Source organism: Phyllobates terribilis, unplaced genomic scaffold, assembly GCF_046119375.1.
Source record: "Phyllobates terribilis strain yellow unplaced genomic scaffold, ASM4611937v1 Scaffold_12__6_contigs__length_324123572, whole genome shotgun sequence".
Lineage (NCBI taxonomy): Eukaryota > Metazoa > Chordata > Amphibia > Anura > Dendrobatidae > Phyllobates > Phyllobates terribilis.
The window spans coordinates 64,995,605-65,015,990 of record NW_027362772.1 but is presented as its reverse complement, the minus strand read 5'-3'; the positions used below and the strand labels follow the sequence as shown (position 1 = coordinate 65,015,990).

The 20,386-nt window shown below is 47.0% G+C and overlaps 1 protein-coding gene across 1 annotated transcript in view; it reads left to right on the top strand.

Moving 5' to 3' along the window:
• The first annotated feature begins 5,548 nt into the window (after positions 1-5,548).
• Positions 5,549-20,386, top strand: part of LOC141173070 (cornifelin homolog B-like) — a 36,335-nt gene continuing 21,497 nt past the window's right edge. Inside the window, exon 1 of the mRNA XM_073657706.1 lies at positions 5,549-5,708. Within this exon, the coding sequence (XP_073513807.1) occupies positions 5,694-5,708 (15 nt within the window). The 5' untranslated portion in view covers positions 5,549-5,693. The remainder of the gene's footprint in view (positions 5,709-20,386) is intronic.

The window sequence follows — 20,386 nt, the reverse complement described above, 5'->3', positions numbered from 1 at the left end:
GTGAGCACAACCCCCATCTGTGGACGTTGGGCCCATATACCACCCTCATGGAGTCGGTTTCTAACCGTTTGTGCAGACACATGCACATTTGTACCCTGCTGGAGGTCATTTTACAGGGCTCTGGCTTTGCTCCTCCTGTTCCTCCTTGCACAAAGGCGGAGGTAGCGGTCCTGCTGCTGGGTTGTTGCCCTCCTACGGCCCCCTCCACGTCTCCTGGTGTGCTGGCCTGTCTCCTGGTAGTGCCTCCAGCCTCTGGACACTATGCTGACAAACACAGCAAACCTTCTTGCCACAGCTCGCATTGATGTGCCATCCTGAATGAACTGCACTACCTGAGCAACTTCTGTGGGTTGTAGAGTCCGTCTCATGCTACCACGAGTGTGAAAGCACAACCAACATTCAAAAGTGACCAAAACATCAGCCAGAAAGCATTGGTACTGAGATGTGGTCTGTGGTCCCCACCTGCAGAACCACTCCTTTATTGAGTTTGTCTTGATAATTGCCAATAATTTCCATCTATTGTCTATTCCATGTGCACAACAGGATGTGAAATTGATTGTCAATCAATGTTGCTTCCTAAGTGGACAGTTTGATTTCACAGAAGTTTGAATTACTTGGAGTTATATTCTGTTGTTTAAGTGTTCCCTTTATTTTTTTGAGCAGCGTATACTTATTTTTTGATATATATTACATATACAGTGCTGCTCACCGTTATCGGTACCCCTTCATTTTTTCATAGACTGTACAATATCTTCAGAAATAAATGGGAATGTACCAAAGTTATATCCTCAGGATTTTTTAATTAGTGTGATGTAAGGTGTGTGTGTGATATACCTTACCTCTTATGTGCTCACTAACTTGGTATGTCTGTATGCTGACCACTGCGTGACCCTTAACACTTTTCTTTCTTTATGACCAGCCTGTTTTATTTTGCTTATGTTATATCCTGCATCTGGCCCAATTTGTAATTATCTGATAAAGATGGGTCGAAGGCCTCTCCTCTCTGCTTAACACCTGAATGCATTTGCTAATTGCTAGCATGTATATTGTGAGCACTCAGTCTGCTGACGTAGTCTGCCAGTGTGTATCACCAAGTGTGGATCATACAAGTGTGGCATTGAATTAGACCTGAATTGAACCTGAAGGGAACCGAAGGAGACTGGATACCCAGTCAAAGTAAACAATGTTCCTGTTTGTTTTCATTCTCTCCCTTATAGCCCTCAACTTTCTACTAATCTCCCTAATCCCTACACCAAGTAATGAACTCTTCATCTCTCCCTCCATCCTCTCCATTCATCTTATCTCCTCCTCAGAACTATTCCTCAACATACAACCCTTTGTCTCCAAACACAGACAGTCACCTCATGCCATCTCCTCCTCCCACCTGCTAACATTTTCCTTGCTCCTTCTGACTACTGGTGATATCTCTCCAAATTCTAGCCATCCTCAACACATCTCCACAGTCACTTCCACCTCCTATCCACGATCTATCACAAACTCTCGCAACCTCTTGAACCTGATATCCATCCACCCAGCCCCCGCTTGCCCAGTCATACTAACAGGAGCTCTATGGAACGCTCGTTGCGTCTGCAACAAACTTTCCTTCCTCAGCATCACCAAAACCTGGCTCATCTCCTCTTCCCACAATTGCATACAAGATTTCTCCCGTGCATCCCCCCTACTCTGAAACACTCTACCCCAACACATCAGACTCTCACCTACCATGGAAACCTTCAAAAGGAACCTGAAGACCAACCTCTTCAGACAAATAAACAACCTGCAGTAATCCTCGCTCCACCACACTGCTGCACGATCAGCTGTACCCTCACCTACTGTATCCTCAACCATCCCTTGTAGATTGTGAGCCCTCACTGGCAGGGTCCTTTCTCCTCCTGTACCAGTCGCTGACTTATATTCTTCAAGATTATTGTAATTGTTTTTGCTATGTATACACCTTTCACATGTAAAGCGCCATGGAATAAATGGCGCTATAATAATAAATAATAATAATTTGTGGTCCAAAGTAATACAACAATAAAACATTGTTTTTCAACTTCCATGTTGCAATTTCAAAGAAGAAATAGAATAAACGGAATGTGCAGCAATAAAGACGCCCCTAATTAATACTTGGTTGCACACCCTTTGCCATTGCTGACAGCCTCCAATCGTTTCTTGTAGCCATCTATAAGCTTCTTGCACTTCTCAGCTGGAATTTTCTCCCACTCTTCCTTTGCAGTTTGTTCAAGCTCTTGAATGTCTGCAGGGTTCTTTTTCCCAAAGGCAGATTTCAGCTCACCTCAAAGATTTTCTTTGAGATTGAGGTCAGGACTCATTGTTGGCCATTTTAAAACAGTCCATTTTTCTTTTTCAACCATTCCTGTGTACTTTTGGATGCGTGCTTTGGGTCATTGTCTTGCTGGAGGACCCATGATCTTCGACTCAAACCAAGTTTTCTTCACTGGGTAGGGCATTTCGCTCTAAAATCTCTTGACAATTCTCTGATTTCATGATTCCTGTGATGCAGTCAAGGCCTCCAGTACCAGACGCAGCAAAGCAACCCCACAGCATTTTGGATTCTCCACCATGCTTAACTGTTGGTAAGGTGTTCTTTTCCCTATAAGCTTCATTGTGCCATCTATAAACACACTGTTGCTTTGCATTGCCCAAAAGCTCTATTTTTGCTTCATCTGTCCACAGAACATTTTCCCAAAAGGATTGTGGTTTGTCAAAGTACTGTTTGGCAAAGATCAGTCGTTCCTTTATATGTCTTTTCTTTAGCAATGGTTTCTTCCTTGGCCTTCACCCATAAAGCTCTGCTTGGTTTAGTGTGCTGTGAATAGTACTTGTTGAAACCATGACCCCATTATGTTCCAGGTTGGCCTTCAGGTCTTTGGATGTTTGATGTGATATTTTTTCCACCATTCACACCAACCTTCGAAGACATCTGTTGTCAATTTTCCTCTTTCCCCTATGTTCAGGGAGGTTCTTGACAGTTCCATGCTTGTCAAACTTCTTAATAACATTGTGCACTGTTGAAACTGGGATACGAAGGTCTTTGGAGATGGCCTTATACCCTTTGGAAGTCTTCTGTTTGCTAATAATAGCAGTTCTGATATCCTCAGACAGCTCCTTTGTCTTCACCATTGTGACAAAGGAACAGGGCCTAACATGTGGCTTTTTAAAACACTGTAGTCATCATTCATTGGCTAGTTCATGGCACATGGGCACCGAAAATTAATCACAGGTGAATCTCTTTTTGTGATTTACCACAGGTGAGTCAAAATGTGTTTCCATGCTAAATGAATGTAAACGGTGCCAATACCAGTGCACAGCAAGCTTTAGGTTTTTCTATTTTTCCCTCCCATTGTTTTTGGTTTTAAATTATTGTTTATCATTTGCTCTTTTGTGTTTAACACGAATGCTCTATACAAAAAACTGTCATTTGACTCATTTTTTTCAGGAGATATTCCACATTATGTACTTAAACTTCATGGGTGCCAATAATGATGAGCAGGACTGTATTAATGTTTCAGACATACTACATACAAGTGCTTCTCACTAAATTAGAATATCATCAAAAAGTTAATTTATTTCAGTTCTTCAATACAAAAAGTGAAAGTCAAATATTATATACAGTCATTACACACAGAGTGATCTATTTCAAGTGTTTATTTCTGTTAATGTTGATGATTATGGCTTACAGCCAATGAAAACACAAAAGTCATTATCTCAGTGAATTAGAATAATTAACAAAAACACCAGCAAAGACTTCTGATGCGTTTAAAAAGGTCCCTTAGTCTGTTTCAGTAGGCTCCACAATCATGGGGAACACTGCTGACTTGATAGATGTTCAGAGGCAGTCATTGACACACCCCACAAGGAGGGTAAGCCACCTTGTGGGGTGTAAGGTCATTGTTAAAGAAGCTGGCTGTTCACAGTGTGCTGTATCCAAGCATATTAATGGAAAGTTGAGTGGAAGGAAAAAGTGTGGTAGAAAAAGGTGCACAAGCAACCGGGATAACCGCAGCCTTGAAAGGATTGTTAAGAAAAGGGCATTCAAAAATTTGGGGGGAGATTCACAAGGAGTGGACTGCTGCTTGAGTCATTGCTTCAAGAGCCACCACACACAAACGTATCCAGGACATGGGCTACAAGTGTCACATTCCTTGTGTCAAGCCACTCATGACCAATAGACAACGCCAGAAGCGTCTTACCTGGGCCAAGGAGAAAAAGACCTGTACTGTTGCTCAGTGGTCCAAGGTGTTGTTTTCAGATGAAAGTAAATTTTGCATTTCATTTGGAAATCAAGGTCCCAGAGTCTAGAGGAAGAGAGGAGAGGCCACAATCCAAGCTGCTGGAGGTCTAGTGTGAAGTTTCCTCAATCTGATGGTTTGGGGAGCCATGTCATCTGCTGGTGTAGGTCCACTGTGTTTTATCAAGACCAAAGTCAGGAAATTTTAGAGCTTCATGCTTCCCTCTGCCCACAAGCTTTATGGAGATGGAAATGTCATTCTCCAGCAGGACTTGTCCCCTGTCCACACTGCCAAAAGTACCAATACCTGGTTTACACACAACAGTAACACTGTGCTTGATTGGCCAGCAAACTCGCCTGACCTTAACCCCATAGAGAATCTATTATAGAGAATCTATGGGGTATTGTCAAGAGGAAGATGAGAGACACCAGACCCAACAATGCAGACGAGCTGAAGGCTGCTATCAAAGCAACCTGGGCTTCCATAACACCTCAGCAGTGTCACAGGCTGATCGCCTCCATGTCACATTGCCGCATTGATGCAGTAATTGATACAAAAGGAGCCCCGACCAAGTATTGAGGGCATTTACTGAACATACATTTCAGTAGGACAACATTTCAGATTTTAAAAACATTTTTCAAGCTGTTATAAAGTATTCTAATTTACTGAGATAATGAGTTTTGTGTTTTCATTGGCTGTAAGCCATAATCAACATTAACAGAAATAAACACTTGAAATAGATCACTCTGTAATGACTCTATATAATATAGGAGTTTTACTTTTTGTATTGAAGAACTAAAATAAAATAATTTTTTGATGATATTCTAATTTTGTGAGAAGCACCTGTATATAATGGCTAAGTATGTATGTTGAATGGAGCAAAGAGAAAATTGTCTTCCAGACATCTCAGGGACCAGCTAATCTTTCAAGAGAAAAAAATGATCAGACATATTGAAATCCAACAGCCCAATCTTTTTATATACATATATGTTTATGTTTTTTATTAGTAATAATTATTATTTTCAAACAAACACTACCAGACCTGCATTATTGGAAGAAATGTCACAAAACGTTTCCGTTCACTGCACAGGTTCTAACTCACATCCTTCTTTTATAAGTTTTGTGGAGCAGAAAAAAAGACGCAGTGAAGGTTTCCCTCAACCATCTTCAAAGAAGGTTGAAAAAAAAACCCTTAAACATGCCATCAAAGGTAAGAGGAGGGGAGTAGACCACAGAGAGGAAAACCAGATGCTGAGCAATGAGTAGGGGGCTGTGTAGAGGCTGAAGGTGGGAGTAGACATGAGTGAGGGGGACTGGCAGCTTCACAATTGATGCATCATTGTTTGGATCCCTTCCCAGATGTTATTGAGTGGTTCCCTATAGCAAGACCAAGTTTAATACCGTCTTCAGACTTGTCATAAAGCGCCTTCGCCTGGAGACATGACTGCACAACAAGTGAGTATTTGACCTCTGGGTTTAACTTTGTCCTGTGTGCAGATGATAGAAGACAGGTGGACAGGAGTCTTCTCCAACATGAGGTGGTCCTAGGCTTGGAAACCTATGATGGGTGGTACGGATTGAGTCTGGTGTATTTTATTGCATGAGCTTTACTAGACGGTATAAAGGTTGAGGATACCATTTTTCCTCCCGAATTCTAGCCACATTTTATCAGCATGTTCTTGGTGTGATCTCTACTTGTTGTCTTAGGTTTCCTCCAAGCGTTTCACGTAACCTCCTTTGCATTTACTAGCAAACTGAAAGACATTCCCATAAAAGTGACCCATGTCATTTCCACTGGGAAATAGACTGGTGAGAAAATAAGTCTCTCCGGGTTTGTAGGGAGGAAAATGATCTCCTAGGAAGCTTCGCTGTAGTTGATGGAATGTGGAGATTAGAAGAAACCAGTAGTAAGAGGTTGTGCAATCCCACATCAGAGGGGTCCAGTGAGGGAAGCTAAGCTTGTAAAATGCATCCAATCCCACCCACCCCACCCCCCCCCCGTTACATAATTACCACCCCACCCCCGTTACATAATTACCACCCCAATATTACTGGACGCACATTTTGATTTGCACTTTTGTGTTGCACCTCTTCAAGACTTTTTTTTTTCTTTTTTTTCTGTGACTTTAGTGTGAAATAATCTCCACTATTTCCATCATGACACATTCTCATGTAAAACGAGCATAATTTGCTCCATGTTTAGACAGGCAGATTTTCGTCTGGAATTAAGCATTAGAGAAAAACATTAAAATTGATGTCAATGTTAAAAATCAAGAACAGATAATGTGCTCTGCCAGTGATCAATTATGTGCCCGGACTCCTTTAAACACAATTTTTTGCTTTTTTTTCCTGTATTATACTCCAGAGCTGCACTCACTATTCTGCTGTTGGAGCCACTGTGTACCTACATTACATTACTGATCCTGTACTGATCCTGAGTTACATCCTGTATTATACTCCAGAGCTGCACACACTATTCTGCTGGTGCAGTCACTGTGTACATACATTACATTACTGATCCTGGGTTACATCCTGTATTATACTCCAGAGCTGCACTCACTATTCTGCTGGTGCAGTCACTGTGTACATACATTACATTACTGATCCTGGGTTACATCCTGTATTATACTCCAGAGCTGCACTCACTATTCTGCTGGTGCAGTCACTGTGTACATACATTACATTACTGATCCTGGGTTACATCCTGTATTATACTCCAGAGCTGCACTCACTATTCTGCTGGTGCAGTCACTGTGTACATACATTAAATTACTGATCCTGGGTTACATCCTGTATTATACTCCAGAGCTGCACTCACTATTCTGCTGTTGGAGCCACTGTACCTACATTACATTACTGATCCTGTACTGATCCTGAGTTACATCCTGTATTATACTCCAGAGCTGCACACACTATTCTGCTGGTGCAGTCACTGTGTACATACATTACATTACTGATCCTGAGTTACATCCTGTATTATACTCCAGAGCTGCACTCACTATTCTGCTGGTGCAGTCACTGTGTACATACATTACATTACTGATCCTGAGTTACATCCTGTATTATACTCCAGAGCTGCACTCACTATTCTACTGGTGCAGTCACTGTGTACATACATTACATTACTGATCCTGAGTTACATCCTGTATTATACTCCAGAGCTGCACACACTATTCTGCTGGTGCAGTCACTGTGTACATACATTACATTACTGATCCTGAGTTACATGCTGTATTATACTCCAGAGCTGCACTCACTATTCTGCTGGTGCAGTCACTGTGTACATACATTACATTACTGATCCTGTACTGATCCTGAGTTACATCCTGTATTATGCTCCAGAGCTGCACTCACTATTCTGCTGGTGCAGTCACTGTGTACATACATTACATTACTGATCCTGAGTTACATCCTGTATTATACTCCAGAGCTGCTCTCACTATTCTACTGGTGGAGTCACTGTGTATGACGCGCCCCCTGGGCCGGTGTTGTGCTGCTGTGCAGGGAAACCCGGAACCGGGCCTGTTGTAGAATGCTGGGGGTTGTAGTCTCCGTGTGGCGGTGACCCGGTCCGTGCCCAGGGTGGTCAAACCAGTGGCAGTCTATTTGTATTGGAATAAGTGTCCGACTACGCCACCCGTGGATTGCGGTCAGTGGGGACCGCCGCTGCGCTGCAGACCGCTGAGGCTGATGTTGTTTGCGCAGCCGAGTATGGGATGACCCCCCACGGGAGAAGTATTGCCTCAGGGCAGCTAATGTGGAAGATGATGGGAGTGATGGTGCGAGGGTCCCAGTGCTAATGGTGCAGGAGCGGCAAGGAATCACAGAGACGTGAGGTGCAGTTCAGGGTCTTTACTGATGGTACAAGGCAGACCCTCCCGGGAGTACTGGCTAGTATAAGGGGCCTGGTCAGTCTGCGAGCAAGCAGGAGTTCCCCTGGCCAGGTGGAGTTGTAGGCCTCCCCGTTTATCTGCACTCTTCCTGGCTACCTTGCTGTCAGCGGTTACAAGTAGCCCACGTCCCTGAGTATACCGTGTAGTGCTCACCCGTTTGGCTGGTGACTTGGGGCCTTCTGTTAGCCTCCGCTCCTGGATGGCGGTGCTGGTCCCTTCTTTGTGACTGAGCCTCCGGGCTTCTATGGCCAGAGGACCTGGAATCCCCTGCCGGCTGGTTTCTGCTGCTGGGTGTATATCAGTCCCCACAGCCTCGGACTCCTGTGTCCGGTTTTAGTGTCCTCAGCCAGGGCGAGCTATATCTCTGCTCACAGCCCCTGGCCTTCTGCCTCTGCTCCTACAGAGCTCCTGTTCTTGCTTTCCCTCTCCAGGCTCTGACTCTGTCTGCTCTAATCCCGCCCCAGACCCAGTTTAAAAGGGCAGATTCCTCCCCTCCCAGGTCTGGGCGGACCGTGTTGCATGTTTAGGGATCCTGACCAGAGAAACCTCCCACTTGCTCTCAGACATAATATCACTATTACTGTGGCAACCAGACCCCTGGGGTGTCACATTCCCCCCTAGTAAATTTTAGTACTCCGGGACTAAACACATTTTTTTAAAGAAACATAAATACAAGGTATAACAATAACAAGACAACATATTTACAAGAAGCTTTAGTCTGTAGAGGTCACGGCGCTTCCGTGACCGGGTGTCCATATCACCCAACAAGGCGAAGTCTTGGCACAGAATAGGGGACCTGTCCAAAGCAAACCCCTTGCGTTGTCCTTGGGCGTGGCTGCAAGGGTAGACTAACTACTTTGGGCCGCAAGGAGGCCACGCCAGACAGGTTTTCTCTTCCGCTGCCGTCTTCACAAGAGGCACCAAGGTGCAACTATCTACAAAACTGTTCCGGTTATCCAGTGTCCATAACCTGTTAGTCCAAATAAATCTGCAGGGTAACTGAGAAACATAATTAGTAACAGGCAACAAACATAAACCATAAACATTTTTCAATAAACAGTCAACTTTACAGTGCATTGGTTTAGATTCTCCAGCGAGCGGGCATCTGACCTCTAGTGACTCTAGTGGACCTACGGAGCTCACTAACTGGTTCTGCACTACAGGGTGTAGGAGGTGTTATGGGCAAGCTGGGCAGCTTTCTGTGCACTCTTTGGCTCACTAGGGGCACGGCAGGCTCACTAATAGCAGAGGGTTGATCCTCCTGTACTGCTGGTGTGGACTCTTCTGCCTCTTGGGCCGGCTGCTCTTCCAGCTCTACCAGTTCCTCTGTAGGCACTTGCGGGGCTGGCTGGAGAAAGGTGAGGATGGGTACTACGACAGCGCCGTTTACTTGTGTCCAAGTCCGGGGGAAGTCTCCGAGTACGGTACTGATCATTTCTTCCCTTTCCTCTGCGGGTTGAGGGTTTTCTTGATCTTCTTCCGGGCTTTGCAGCTGCTCGGGACACTTCTTCAGGTGGTCTCTGGAGACAATGGCTGTGGTTTCTCCTCCATCCTTACTGATTACGCAGATTTTTGGGTTCTCATGGCTTGATGGCAGTACGGTGTACGGGTCCTTCTCCCACTGGTCGTCCAACTTGTGGAGCCGCCTCTTCCTCTTCAAGACCTGCTCTCCAGGTACCAGGGGAACAGCGGGAGCATACTGGTTATAAGCCTTCTCTTGCCTTTCTCTAGCTTGAGACAGACTTCGCTCGACGCTCTCCTGTACTTTCCGATACTGCTGCTGCCGTTCTGTATCCCAGTCTGCCTCTGGCGAGGTGTCCTCAGGCGTCAGGACTCCCATATCCAGGTCAATAGGCAGCTTACCAGGTCTTGCTCTCATTAGGTAAGCCGGGGTACAGTTGGTGGAACCTACAGGGATGTGGTTATACAGGTCCACCAGATCGGGCAGTTTCTCAGGCCACAGACTGCGTTCTTCCAGGGGCAATGTTTTCAGCAGATCTATCACTACCTGGTTCATCTTCTCGCAGAGTCCATTGGTTTGAGGGTGATAGGGCGTTGTTCTTATCTTCTTGCAGCCATACAGGTTGCAGAACTCCTGGAAGACCTCCGCTTCAAAGGCTGGTCCTTGGTCTGTCAGCACTTGGTCCGGGTACCCGTGTGGACGGCAGAAGTGCTGCTGGAAGGCTCTAGCTGCTGTTTGAGCCGTTAAGTCCTTGACCGGGACCACCACCAGGAACCGGGAGTAATGATCCACGATTGTGAGGGCGTAGACATACCCAGATCTGCTTGGAGACAGTTTCACATGGTCCAGGGCTACCAGTTCCAGTGGCTGTCTGGTGATGATGGGCTGCAGGGGAGTCTTCTGGCTGGCACGGTCTTTTCTTCTCAGGTGGCACGGGCCACAGTCTCTGCACCACCTCTCGATGGCTCCTCTCATGCCTACCCAGTAGAACCGTTCACGCAACAAGAACTCTAGCTTCTTCCATCCGAAGTGTCCTGATCCGTTGTGGTATGCCTCCAGAACCATAGCCGCGTCTCGTCTTGGGACCACTACCTGCCAGGTCAACTCATGTGTTCGAGAGTTAACCATTCTCCGGCACAGCTTCTCCCTGTAGAGGAACAGCTTACTTTTCTCCTTCCACAGTCGCTTGGTCTCCTCCGGAGCGTCTGGGTCAAGACTGGCATCGGCCTGGGTCAGCATTTCCTTCACCAAATGGACTGCGGGATCACTGTCTTGCGTCTCCGCCCAGTTGTAGTGGGGCAAGGGATTGAACGTCACGGAGCGCCTGTCCTTCACACGGTGGGAATACAGGGTAATCCCATGACGGTGGAACGCAGGGAGCTCAACTTCTTCCAGATCTTCTGGATCTTCCCCTACGTCCGGTAAGTTCGGCATTCTAGACAGGGCATCCATGTTGGCATTTGAGCGTCCTGCCCGGTATTTGATGGTGAATTCAAAATTGGACAGGCGGGCCATCCATCTCTGTTCCAGGGCACCGAGCCTTGCAGTGTCCAGGTGTGTCAACGGGTTGTTATCCGTGTACACGGTGAATTTGGAGGAGGCAAGGTAATGCTTGAAACGTTCGGTCACTGCCCACACTACTGCCAGGAACTCCAGCTTGAATGAGCTATAATTCTCAGGGTTCCTCTCCGTGGGCCGTAGCTTTCGGCTGGCGTAAGCGATTACCCGTTCTTTCCCTTGCTGGATCTGGGACAGTACGGCTCCTAGCCCGATGTTGCTTGCGTCCGTGTGGAGGATAAAGGGCTGGCTGTAGTCTGGATATGCCAGGATTTCATCCCCCGTGAGGGCCATCTTCAGCTGGCAAAAGGACTCCTCTTCCAGCTTTTCCCACCTGAAGGGCGGCTTCTGGTTTTTGGCTTTCCGAGATTGACCTATCAGGAGGTCCTGCATAGGGGCTGCCATTTTGGTGAAACCAGGAATGAATCTTCGGTAGTAGCCTACCAACCCGAGGAACTGCCGCACTTCCTTTATGCTGGAGGGTCTTGGCCAGTCCTTAATCACGGTGATCTTATCAGGGTCAGGAGCCACTCCGTCAGCACTCACCACGTGTCCCAGGTATTGCACCTTTGGTTTCAGGAGGTGACACTTGGAGGGTTTCACCTTTAGGCCGTAGTTTGCCAGAGCTTCGAACACTTCTGCCAGGTGTTTCAGGTGGTCCTCGTAGGTCTTGGAATAGACGATGACATCGTCCAGGTATAACAGGACCGTCTCGAAGTTCCGGTGTCCCAGACAGCATTCCATCAACCGTTGGAAGGTTCCTGGTGCGTTGCAGAGCCCGAACGCCATGCAGTTAAATTCACTGAGACCCATCGGGGTGGTGAATGCGGTCTTCTCCCGGTCCGCCTCTGCTACAGGAACCTGCCAGTACCCGCTAGTGAGATCCAAAGTAGAGAAGAAGTTAGCAGATTTTAATGCAGCTAAGGACTCTACTATCCTTGGTAATGGGTACGCATCTTTGTGTGTGATACGGTTGACCTTCCTGTAGTCTACACACATTCTCATAGTGTTGTCTTTCTTTTTCACTAAGACTAGTGGAGCTGCCCAGGGGCTACAGCTGTCCCTGATTACCCCAGCCTCCTTCATGTCTCTAAGCATCCCCTTGGCGTGTTGGTAGTGTGCCGGGGGTACGGGTCGGTATCTCTCCTTTATGGGAGGATGGTCTCCCGTGGGGATGTGGTGTTCTACCCCCTTTACTCGCCCGAAGTCTAGCGGGTGTTTACTAAACACTCTCTCGTACTCTCGAACCACCCGATAGACTCCCTGTTTCTGGTGTGAGGGAGTGGAGTCAGTACCTAAATGCAGTTGCTGACACCAGTCCTCCATTGGTTTCTTAGAGCCGTTACCTTCCTCTGGTTGAGATGGAGGCAAGGGTTCCACGGCCTGTACAGAGTTCTGGTTTATGGTGAACAATTTGGCTAGCGTGGCATACCGGGGCAGGTGTACTTCTCTCTCCCCGATATTTATGATGCGAACGGGCACCCTCCCATGGCGTACATCGACCACCCCCCGTGCTGTCAAAATGGTGGGCCTACTGTCTGAGTAGACGGGTTCTACCATTGCTTGGTAGTCTCTACCTCTTAGACCAATAGCTGCCCGGCACCAAATCATCATCTCACTTTTTGGGGGCATGGCAATAGGGAAAGGGTCACACATTCTCACGCTACCTATCTCACCACCAGATAGTTCCACCTGTTGCCGCTTCATCAGTGCCCGGATCTCTTTTTGGAGCACACGCTGCTGGCCGGAACTGGCGTTCTTGGCAACCTGCTGTAAAATGAGAATCACCTCTGCAAGACAATTTTCAATCACATTAGTTCCCAAGGTTATTCTAGGGTGACTCTCATGACGGTCTATGTCCACTATTATCAGTCCTTGTGCCGCCAGTTCGACTTTACCGATCTTAATGGTCACCTTTTTGAATCCCACCTGCGGCACGGGCTGACCATTGCTGGCGATGATACTCAGGTCGTCATCTGGGTAGCGGGTTATGTCCGAGTCATTCCAGTACTATTTAAAGAGCACGTACGGGATGGTGGTCACCTGTGACCCAGTGTCTAGTAGGGCACTCATAGGAATGCCATCCAGTACCACAGGCAAGATTGGACGTCCCCCTACGTATTTATCACGCCAGTTTGATGGGCCTGATGGTCTTATGCCTGGGGGTTGGCCCTCTACCCCAGGTTGTGCCCGTTTAAATGACAGTACCTTGCCACATGTCCGGGTTGATTGCAGCGGCGGCAGATGGGTCGTCCGTCCTCGTTGTATCTGTCGCTGAGTCTTCCTCTTGCCGGTGGGGTCCTCCTCAGTCGGCGCCACGGGACGTCCTCCGGTCCGGATGCCAGCTGGATCTTTCCTGGAGAAGAGACCTGTAAAGACTGCACAGTTCTGGTTAGCGCGGCAACGCTCTTAGTCAGCTCTTGGACCTGATGGTGCAGGTCTGTAGCCGGGTCACTGTTTAAAGCCTGCGCATCAGCTCCCACAGGCCCTGCAGACAAGGGCGCCGTCTCCTGGTGGTAAGTGATAGCAGGGCGCCTGTGGGTCACAGCGCCACCTGGTGCCGGTTCTCGGAGCACCCGGATGGCTCTGTCCTTGAACTGTGCAAAGTCCAGGTCAGGGTCCTGTAAGGCCATTGCCCGCAACTGGGTTCGGTGGGCATTGCATAGTAGACCCTCAATAAATTGTTCAGTCAACAGCTTATCTTCATTTCCCACGCTGTCAGGGTCTGCCTGCTTAATGGCTCTCAGGGCCTCTTGTAGGTTTAGAGCATAGTCTCTTATACTCTCATGTGCCCGTTGTTTGCACCCATAAAATCTTAGTTTTATTTCGGCTGAGGTGCGGGTGTCAAATGTGTCTTTCAGCCGGGTTAGTATGTCTCTGACAGTCCTCTTCCTCCCAAGTGGCCAGGACTTTACCTCCCTTTGGGCTGCCCCGATTAATTGGGCCACCAGGATGCTCACTTTTTGCTCTTCTGTGAGGGGGTACACCTGGAAGAGGCTATCCAGTCTTTCTCTAAAGTCATTTAGAGTATGTGACTCCCCTGACTACTGGGGTAGCCAGGTTGCCCCCGGGATATAGGGCATGGTGAATGGCATGACTGCTGCAGCGGTTGCGCTGGCGGTGGCTGTGGCAGTGGAGCTCCCCTCGGTATCCGGCATCCTCCTCCCCCCTAGTGGACCGTGGCCTACCTTGCGATGCTCTTCTTCCGTAGGCCGCGGCTCCGCAGTCGATCGTCGGGGTTGAGGACCTGGCGTCGCGCTCCGATGACGTCAGCGTCGCTCTTCCTCCCTTCCAGGACCTTGCGCAGCGTCAGAGCGTGGGGCGGAGCTTCGGATCTCGCGCGCTTTCGGCGTCCACGCCCCTCTTCTTCCCGTGCGGCGTCCCGAAGATGGCGTCCGAAGGCGGGAAGCAGCTGCGGATGGCGGGAAGAAGGCAGAAGACGGCGGGAAACGGTCCAAGATGGCGTCTGATGGCGGGAATCAGCTCCGGATGGCGGGAAACGACTCCGGATGGCGGGAAACTTCACCACAGGTAAGTATAAAAGTCTCTTTTTCAGGCACGCAGTACCCGGTGGTTGCGGGCACGAAATCCTGCCGACTACGCCAAAGTTGACGCTGTGTTGTGCTGCTGTGCAGGGAAACCCGGAACCGGGCCTGTTGTAGAATGCTGGGTGTTTTAGTCTCCGTGTGGCAGTGACCCGGTCCGTGCCCAGGGTGGTGAAACCAGTGGCAGTCTATTTGTATTGTAATAAGTGTCCGACTACGCCACCCGTGGATTGCGGTCAGTGGAGACCGCCGCTGCGCTGCAGACCGCTGAGGCTGATGTTGTTTGCGCAGCCGAGTATGGGATGACCCCCCACGGGAGAAGTATTGCCTCAGGGCAGCTAATGTGGAAGATGATGGGAGTGATGGTGCGAGGGTCCCATTGCTAATGGTGCAGGAGCGGCAAGGAATCACAGAGACGTGAGGTGCAGTTCAGGGTCTTTACTGATGGTACAAGGCAGACCCTCCCGGGAGTACTGGCTAGTATAAGGGGCCTGGTCAGTCTGCGAGCAAGCAGGAGTTCCCCTGGCCAGGTGGAGTTGTAGGCCTCCCCGTTTATCTGCACTCTTCCTGGCTACCTTGCTGTCAGCGGTTACAAGTAGCCCACGTCCCTGAGTATACCGTGTGGTGCTCACCCGTTTGGCTGGTGACTTGGGGCCTTCTGTTAGCCTCCGCTCCTGGATGGCGGTGCTGGTCCCTTCTTTGTGACTGAGCCTCCGGGCTTCTATGGCCAGAGGACCTGGAATCCCCTGCCGGCTGGTTTCTGCTGCTGGGTGTATATCAGCCCCACAGCCTCGGACTCCTGTGTCCGGTTTTAGTGTCCTCAGCCAGGGCGAGCTATATCTCTGCTCACAGCCCCTGGCCTTCTGCCTCTGCTCCTACAGAGCTCCTGTTCTTGCTTTCCCTCTCCAGGCTCTGACTCTGTCTGCTCTAATCCCGCCCCAGACCCAGTTTAAAAGGGCAGATTCCTCCCCTCCCAGGTCTGGGCGGACCGTGTTGCATGTTTAGGGATCCTCACCAGAGAAACCTCCCACTTGCTCTCAAACATAATATCTCTATTACTGTGGCAACCAGACCCCTGGGGTGTCACATGTACATACATTACATTACTGATCCTGAGTTACATCCTGTATTATACTCCAGAGCTGCACTAACTATTCTGCTGGTGCAGTCACTGTGTACATACATTACTGATCCTGAGTTACATCCTGCATTATACTCCAGAGCTGCACTCACTATTCTGCTGGTGCAGTCACTGTGTACATACATTACTGATCCTGAGTTACATCCTGCATTATACTCCAGAGCTGCACTCACTATTCTGCTGGTGCAGTCACTGTGTACATACATTACATTACTGATCCTGAGTCACATCCTGTATTATACTCCAGAGCTGCACTCACTATTCTACTGGTGCAGTCACTGTGTAAATACATTACATTACTGATCCTGAGTTACATCCTGTGTTACATCCTGTATTATACTCCAGAGCTGCACTCACAATTCTGCTGGTGCAGTCACTGTGTACATACATTACTGATCCTGAGTTACATACTGTATTATACTCCAGAGCTGCACTCACTATTCTGCTGGTGCAGTCACTGTGTACAAACATTACATTACTGATCCTGAGTTACATCCTGTATTATACTCCAGAGCTGCACTCACTATTCTGCTGGTGCAGTCACTGTGTACATACATTACATTACTGATCCTGAGTTACATCCTGTATTATACTCCAGAGCTGCACTCACTATTCTGCTGGTGCAGTCACTGTGTAAATACATTACATTACTGATCCTTAGTTACATCCTGTGTTACATCCTGTATTATACTCCAGAGCTGCACTCACTATTCTGCTGGTGCAGTCACTGTGTACATACATTACATTACTGATCCTGAGTTACATCCTGTGTTGCATCCTGTATTATACTCCAGAGCTGCACTCACTATCCTGCTGGTGCAGTCACTGTGTACATACATTACATTACTGATCCTGAGTTACATCCTGTATTATACTTCAGAGCTGCACTCACTATTCTGCTGATGCACTGTGTACATACAGTACAGACCAAAAGTTTGGACACACCTTCCCATTTAAAGATTTTTCTGTATTTTCATGACTATGAAAATTGTACATTCACACTGAAGGCATCAAAACTATGAATTAACACATGTGGAATTATATACTTAACAAAAAAGTGTGATACAACTGAAAATATGTCTTATATTCTAGGTTCTTCAAGGTAGCCACCTTTTGCTTTGATGACTGCTTTGCACACTCTTGACATTCTCTTGATGAGCTTCAAGAGGTACTCACCGGAAATGGTTTTCACTTCACAGGTGTGCCCTGTAAGGTTTAATAAGTGGGATTTCTTGCCTTATAAATGGGATTGGGACCATCAGCTGTGTTGTGCAGAAGTCAGGTGGATACACAGCTGATAGTCCTACTGAATAGACTGTTAGAATTTGTATTATGGCAAGAAAAAAGCAGCTCAGTAAAGAAAAACGAGTGGCCATCATTACTTTAAGAAATGAAGGTCAGTCAGTCCGAAAAATTGGGCAAACTTGGAAAGTGTCCCCAAGTGCAGTTACAAACACTATCAAGTGCTACAAAGAAACTGGCTCACATGAGGAAAGGAAGACCAAGAGTCAACTCCGCTTCTGAGGATAAGTTTATCTGAGTCACCAGCCTCAGAAATCGCAGGTTAACAGCAGCTTAGATTAGAGACCAGGTCAATGCCACACAGAGTTCTAGTAGCAGACACATCTCTTCCACAACTGTTAAGAGGATACTTTGTGCATCAGGCCTTCATGGTAAAATAGCTGCTAGGAAACCACTGCTAAGGACAGGCAACAAGCAGAAGAGACTTGTTTGGGCTAAAGAACACAAGGAATGGACATTAGACCAGTGGAAATCTGTACTTTGGTCTGATGAATCCAAATTTGAGATCTTTGGTTCCAACCACCGTGTCTTTGTGCGACACAGAAAAGGTGAACAGATGGACTCTACATGCCTGGTTCCCACCGTGAAGCATGGGGGAGGAGGTGTGATGGTGTGGGGGTACTTTGCTGGTGACACTGTTGGGGATTTATTCAAAATTGAAGGCATACTGAACCAGCATGGCTACCACAGCATCTTGCAGCGGCATGCTATTCCATCCGGTTTGCGTTTAGTTGGACCATCATTTATTTTTCAACAGGACAATGACCTCAAGCACACCTCCAGGCTGTGTAAGGGCTATTTGACCAAGAGGGAGAGTGATGGGGTGCTACGCCAGATAACCTGGCCTCCACAGTCACCAGACCTGAACCATATCGAGATGGTTTGGGGTGAGCTGGACCGCAGAGTGAAGGCAAAAGGGCCAACAAGTGCTAAGCATCTCTGGGAACTCCTTCAAGATTGTTGGAAGACCATTTCCGGTGACTACCTCTTGAAGCTCATCAAGAGAATGCCAAGAGTGTGCAAAGCAGTCATCAAAGCAAAGGGTGGCTACTTTGAAGAACCTAGAATATAAGACATATTTTCAGTTGTTTCACACTTTTTTTTAAGTATATAATTCCACATGTGTTAATTCATAGTTTTGATGCCTTCAGTGTGAATGTACAATTTTCATAGTCATGAAAATACAGAAAAATCTTTAAATGAGAAGGTGTGTCCAAACTTTTGGTCTGTACTGTATATTACGTTACTGATCCTGTACTGATCCTTAGTTACATCCTCTATTATACTCCAGAGCTGCACTCACTATTCTGCTGGTGCAGTCACTGTGTACATACATTACTGATCTTGAGTTACATCCTTCATTATACTCCAGAGCTGCACTAACTATTCTGCTGGTGCAGTCACTGTGTACATACATTAAATTACTTATCCTGAGTTTCATCCTGTATTATACTCCAGAGCTGCACTCACTATTCTGCTGGTGCAGTCACTGTGTACATACATTACATTACTAATCCTGTACTGATCCTGAGTTACATCCTGTATTATACTCCAGAGATGCACTCACTATTCTGCTGGTGCAGTCACTGTGTACATACATTACATTACTGATCCTGTACTGATTCTGAGTTACATCCTGTATTATACTCCAGAGCTGCACTCACTATTCTGCTGGTGCAGTCACTGTGTACATACATTACATTACTGATCCTGTACTGATCCGGAGTTACATCCTGTATTATACTCCAGAGCTGCACTCACTATTCTGCTGGTGCAGTCACTGTGTACATACATTACATTACTGATCCTGTACTGATCCTGAGTTACATCCTGTATTATACTCCAGAGCTGCACTCACTATTCTGCTGGTGCAGTCACTGTGCACATACATTACATTACTGATCCTGTACTGATCCTGAGTTACATCCTGTATTATACTCCAGAGCTGCACTCACTATTCTGCTGGTGCAGTCACTGTGTACATACATTACATTACTGATCCTGTACTGATCCTGAGTTACATCCTGTATTATTCTCCAGAGCTGCACTCACTATTCTGCTGGTGCAGTCACTGTGTACATACATTACATTACTGATCCTGTACTGATCCTGAGTTACATCCTGTATTATACTCCAGAGCTGCACTCACTATTCTGCTGGTGCAGTCACTGTGTACATACATTACATTACTGATCCTGTACTGATCCTCAGTTATATGCTGTATTATTCTCCAGAGCTGCACTCACTATTCTTCTGCTGCAGTCACTGTGTCCATACATTACATTACTGATCCTGAGTTACATCCTGTATTATACTCCAGAGCTGCACTCACTATTCTGCTGGTGCAGTCACTGTGCACATACATTACATTACTGATCCTGCACTGATCCTGAATTACATCCTGTATTGCACTCCAGAGCTGCAGTCACTATTCTGCTGGTGCAGTCACTGTGTACATACATTACATTACTGATCCTGTACTGATCCTGAGTTACATCCTGTATTATTCTCCAGAGCTGCACTCACTATTCTGCTGGTGCAGTCACTGTGTACATACATTACATTACTGATCCTGAGTTACCTCCTGTATTATACTCCAGAGCTGCACTCACTATTCTGCTGGTGCAGTCACTGTGTACATATATTACATTACTGATCCTGAGTTACATCCTGTATTATACTCCAGAGCTGCACTCACTATTCTGCTGGTGCAGTCACTGTGTACATACATTACATTACTTATCCTGTACTGATCCTGAGTTACATCCTGTACTATACTCCAGAGCTGCATTCACTATTCTGCTGGTGCAGTCACTGTGTACATACATTACATTACTGATCCTGAGTTACATCCTGTATTATTCTCCAGAGCTGCACTCACTATTCTGCTGGTGCAGTCACTGTGTACATACATTACATTACTGATCCTGTACTGATCCTGAGTTACATCCTGTATTATACTCCAGAGCTGCACTCACTATTCTGCTGGTGCAGTCACTGTGCACATACATTACATTACTGATCCTGTACTGATCCTGAGTTACATCCTGTATTATTCTCCAGAGCTGCACTCACTATTCTGCTTGTGCAGTCACTGTGTACATACATTACATTACTGATCCTGTACTGATCCTGAGTTACATCCTGTATTATACTCCAGAGCTGCACTCACTATTCTGCTGGTGCAGTCACTGTGTACATACATTACATTACTGATCCTGTACTGATCATCA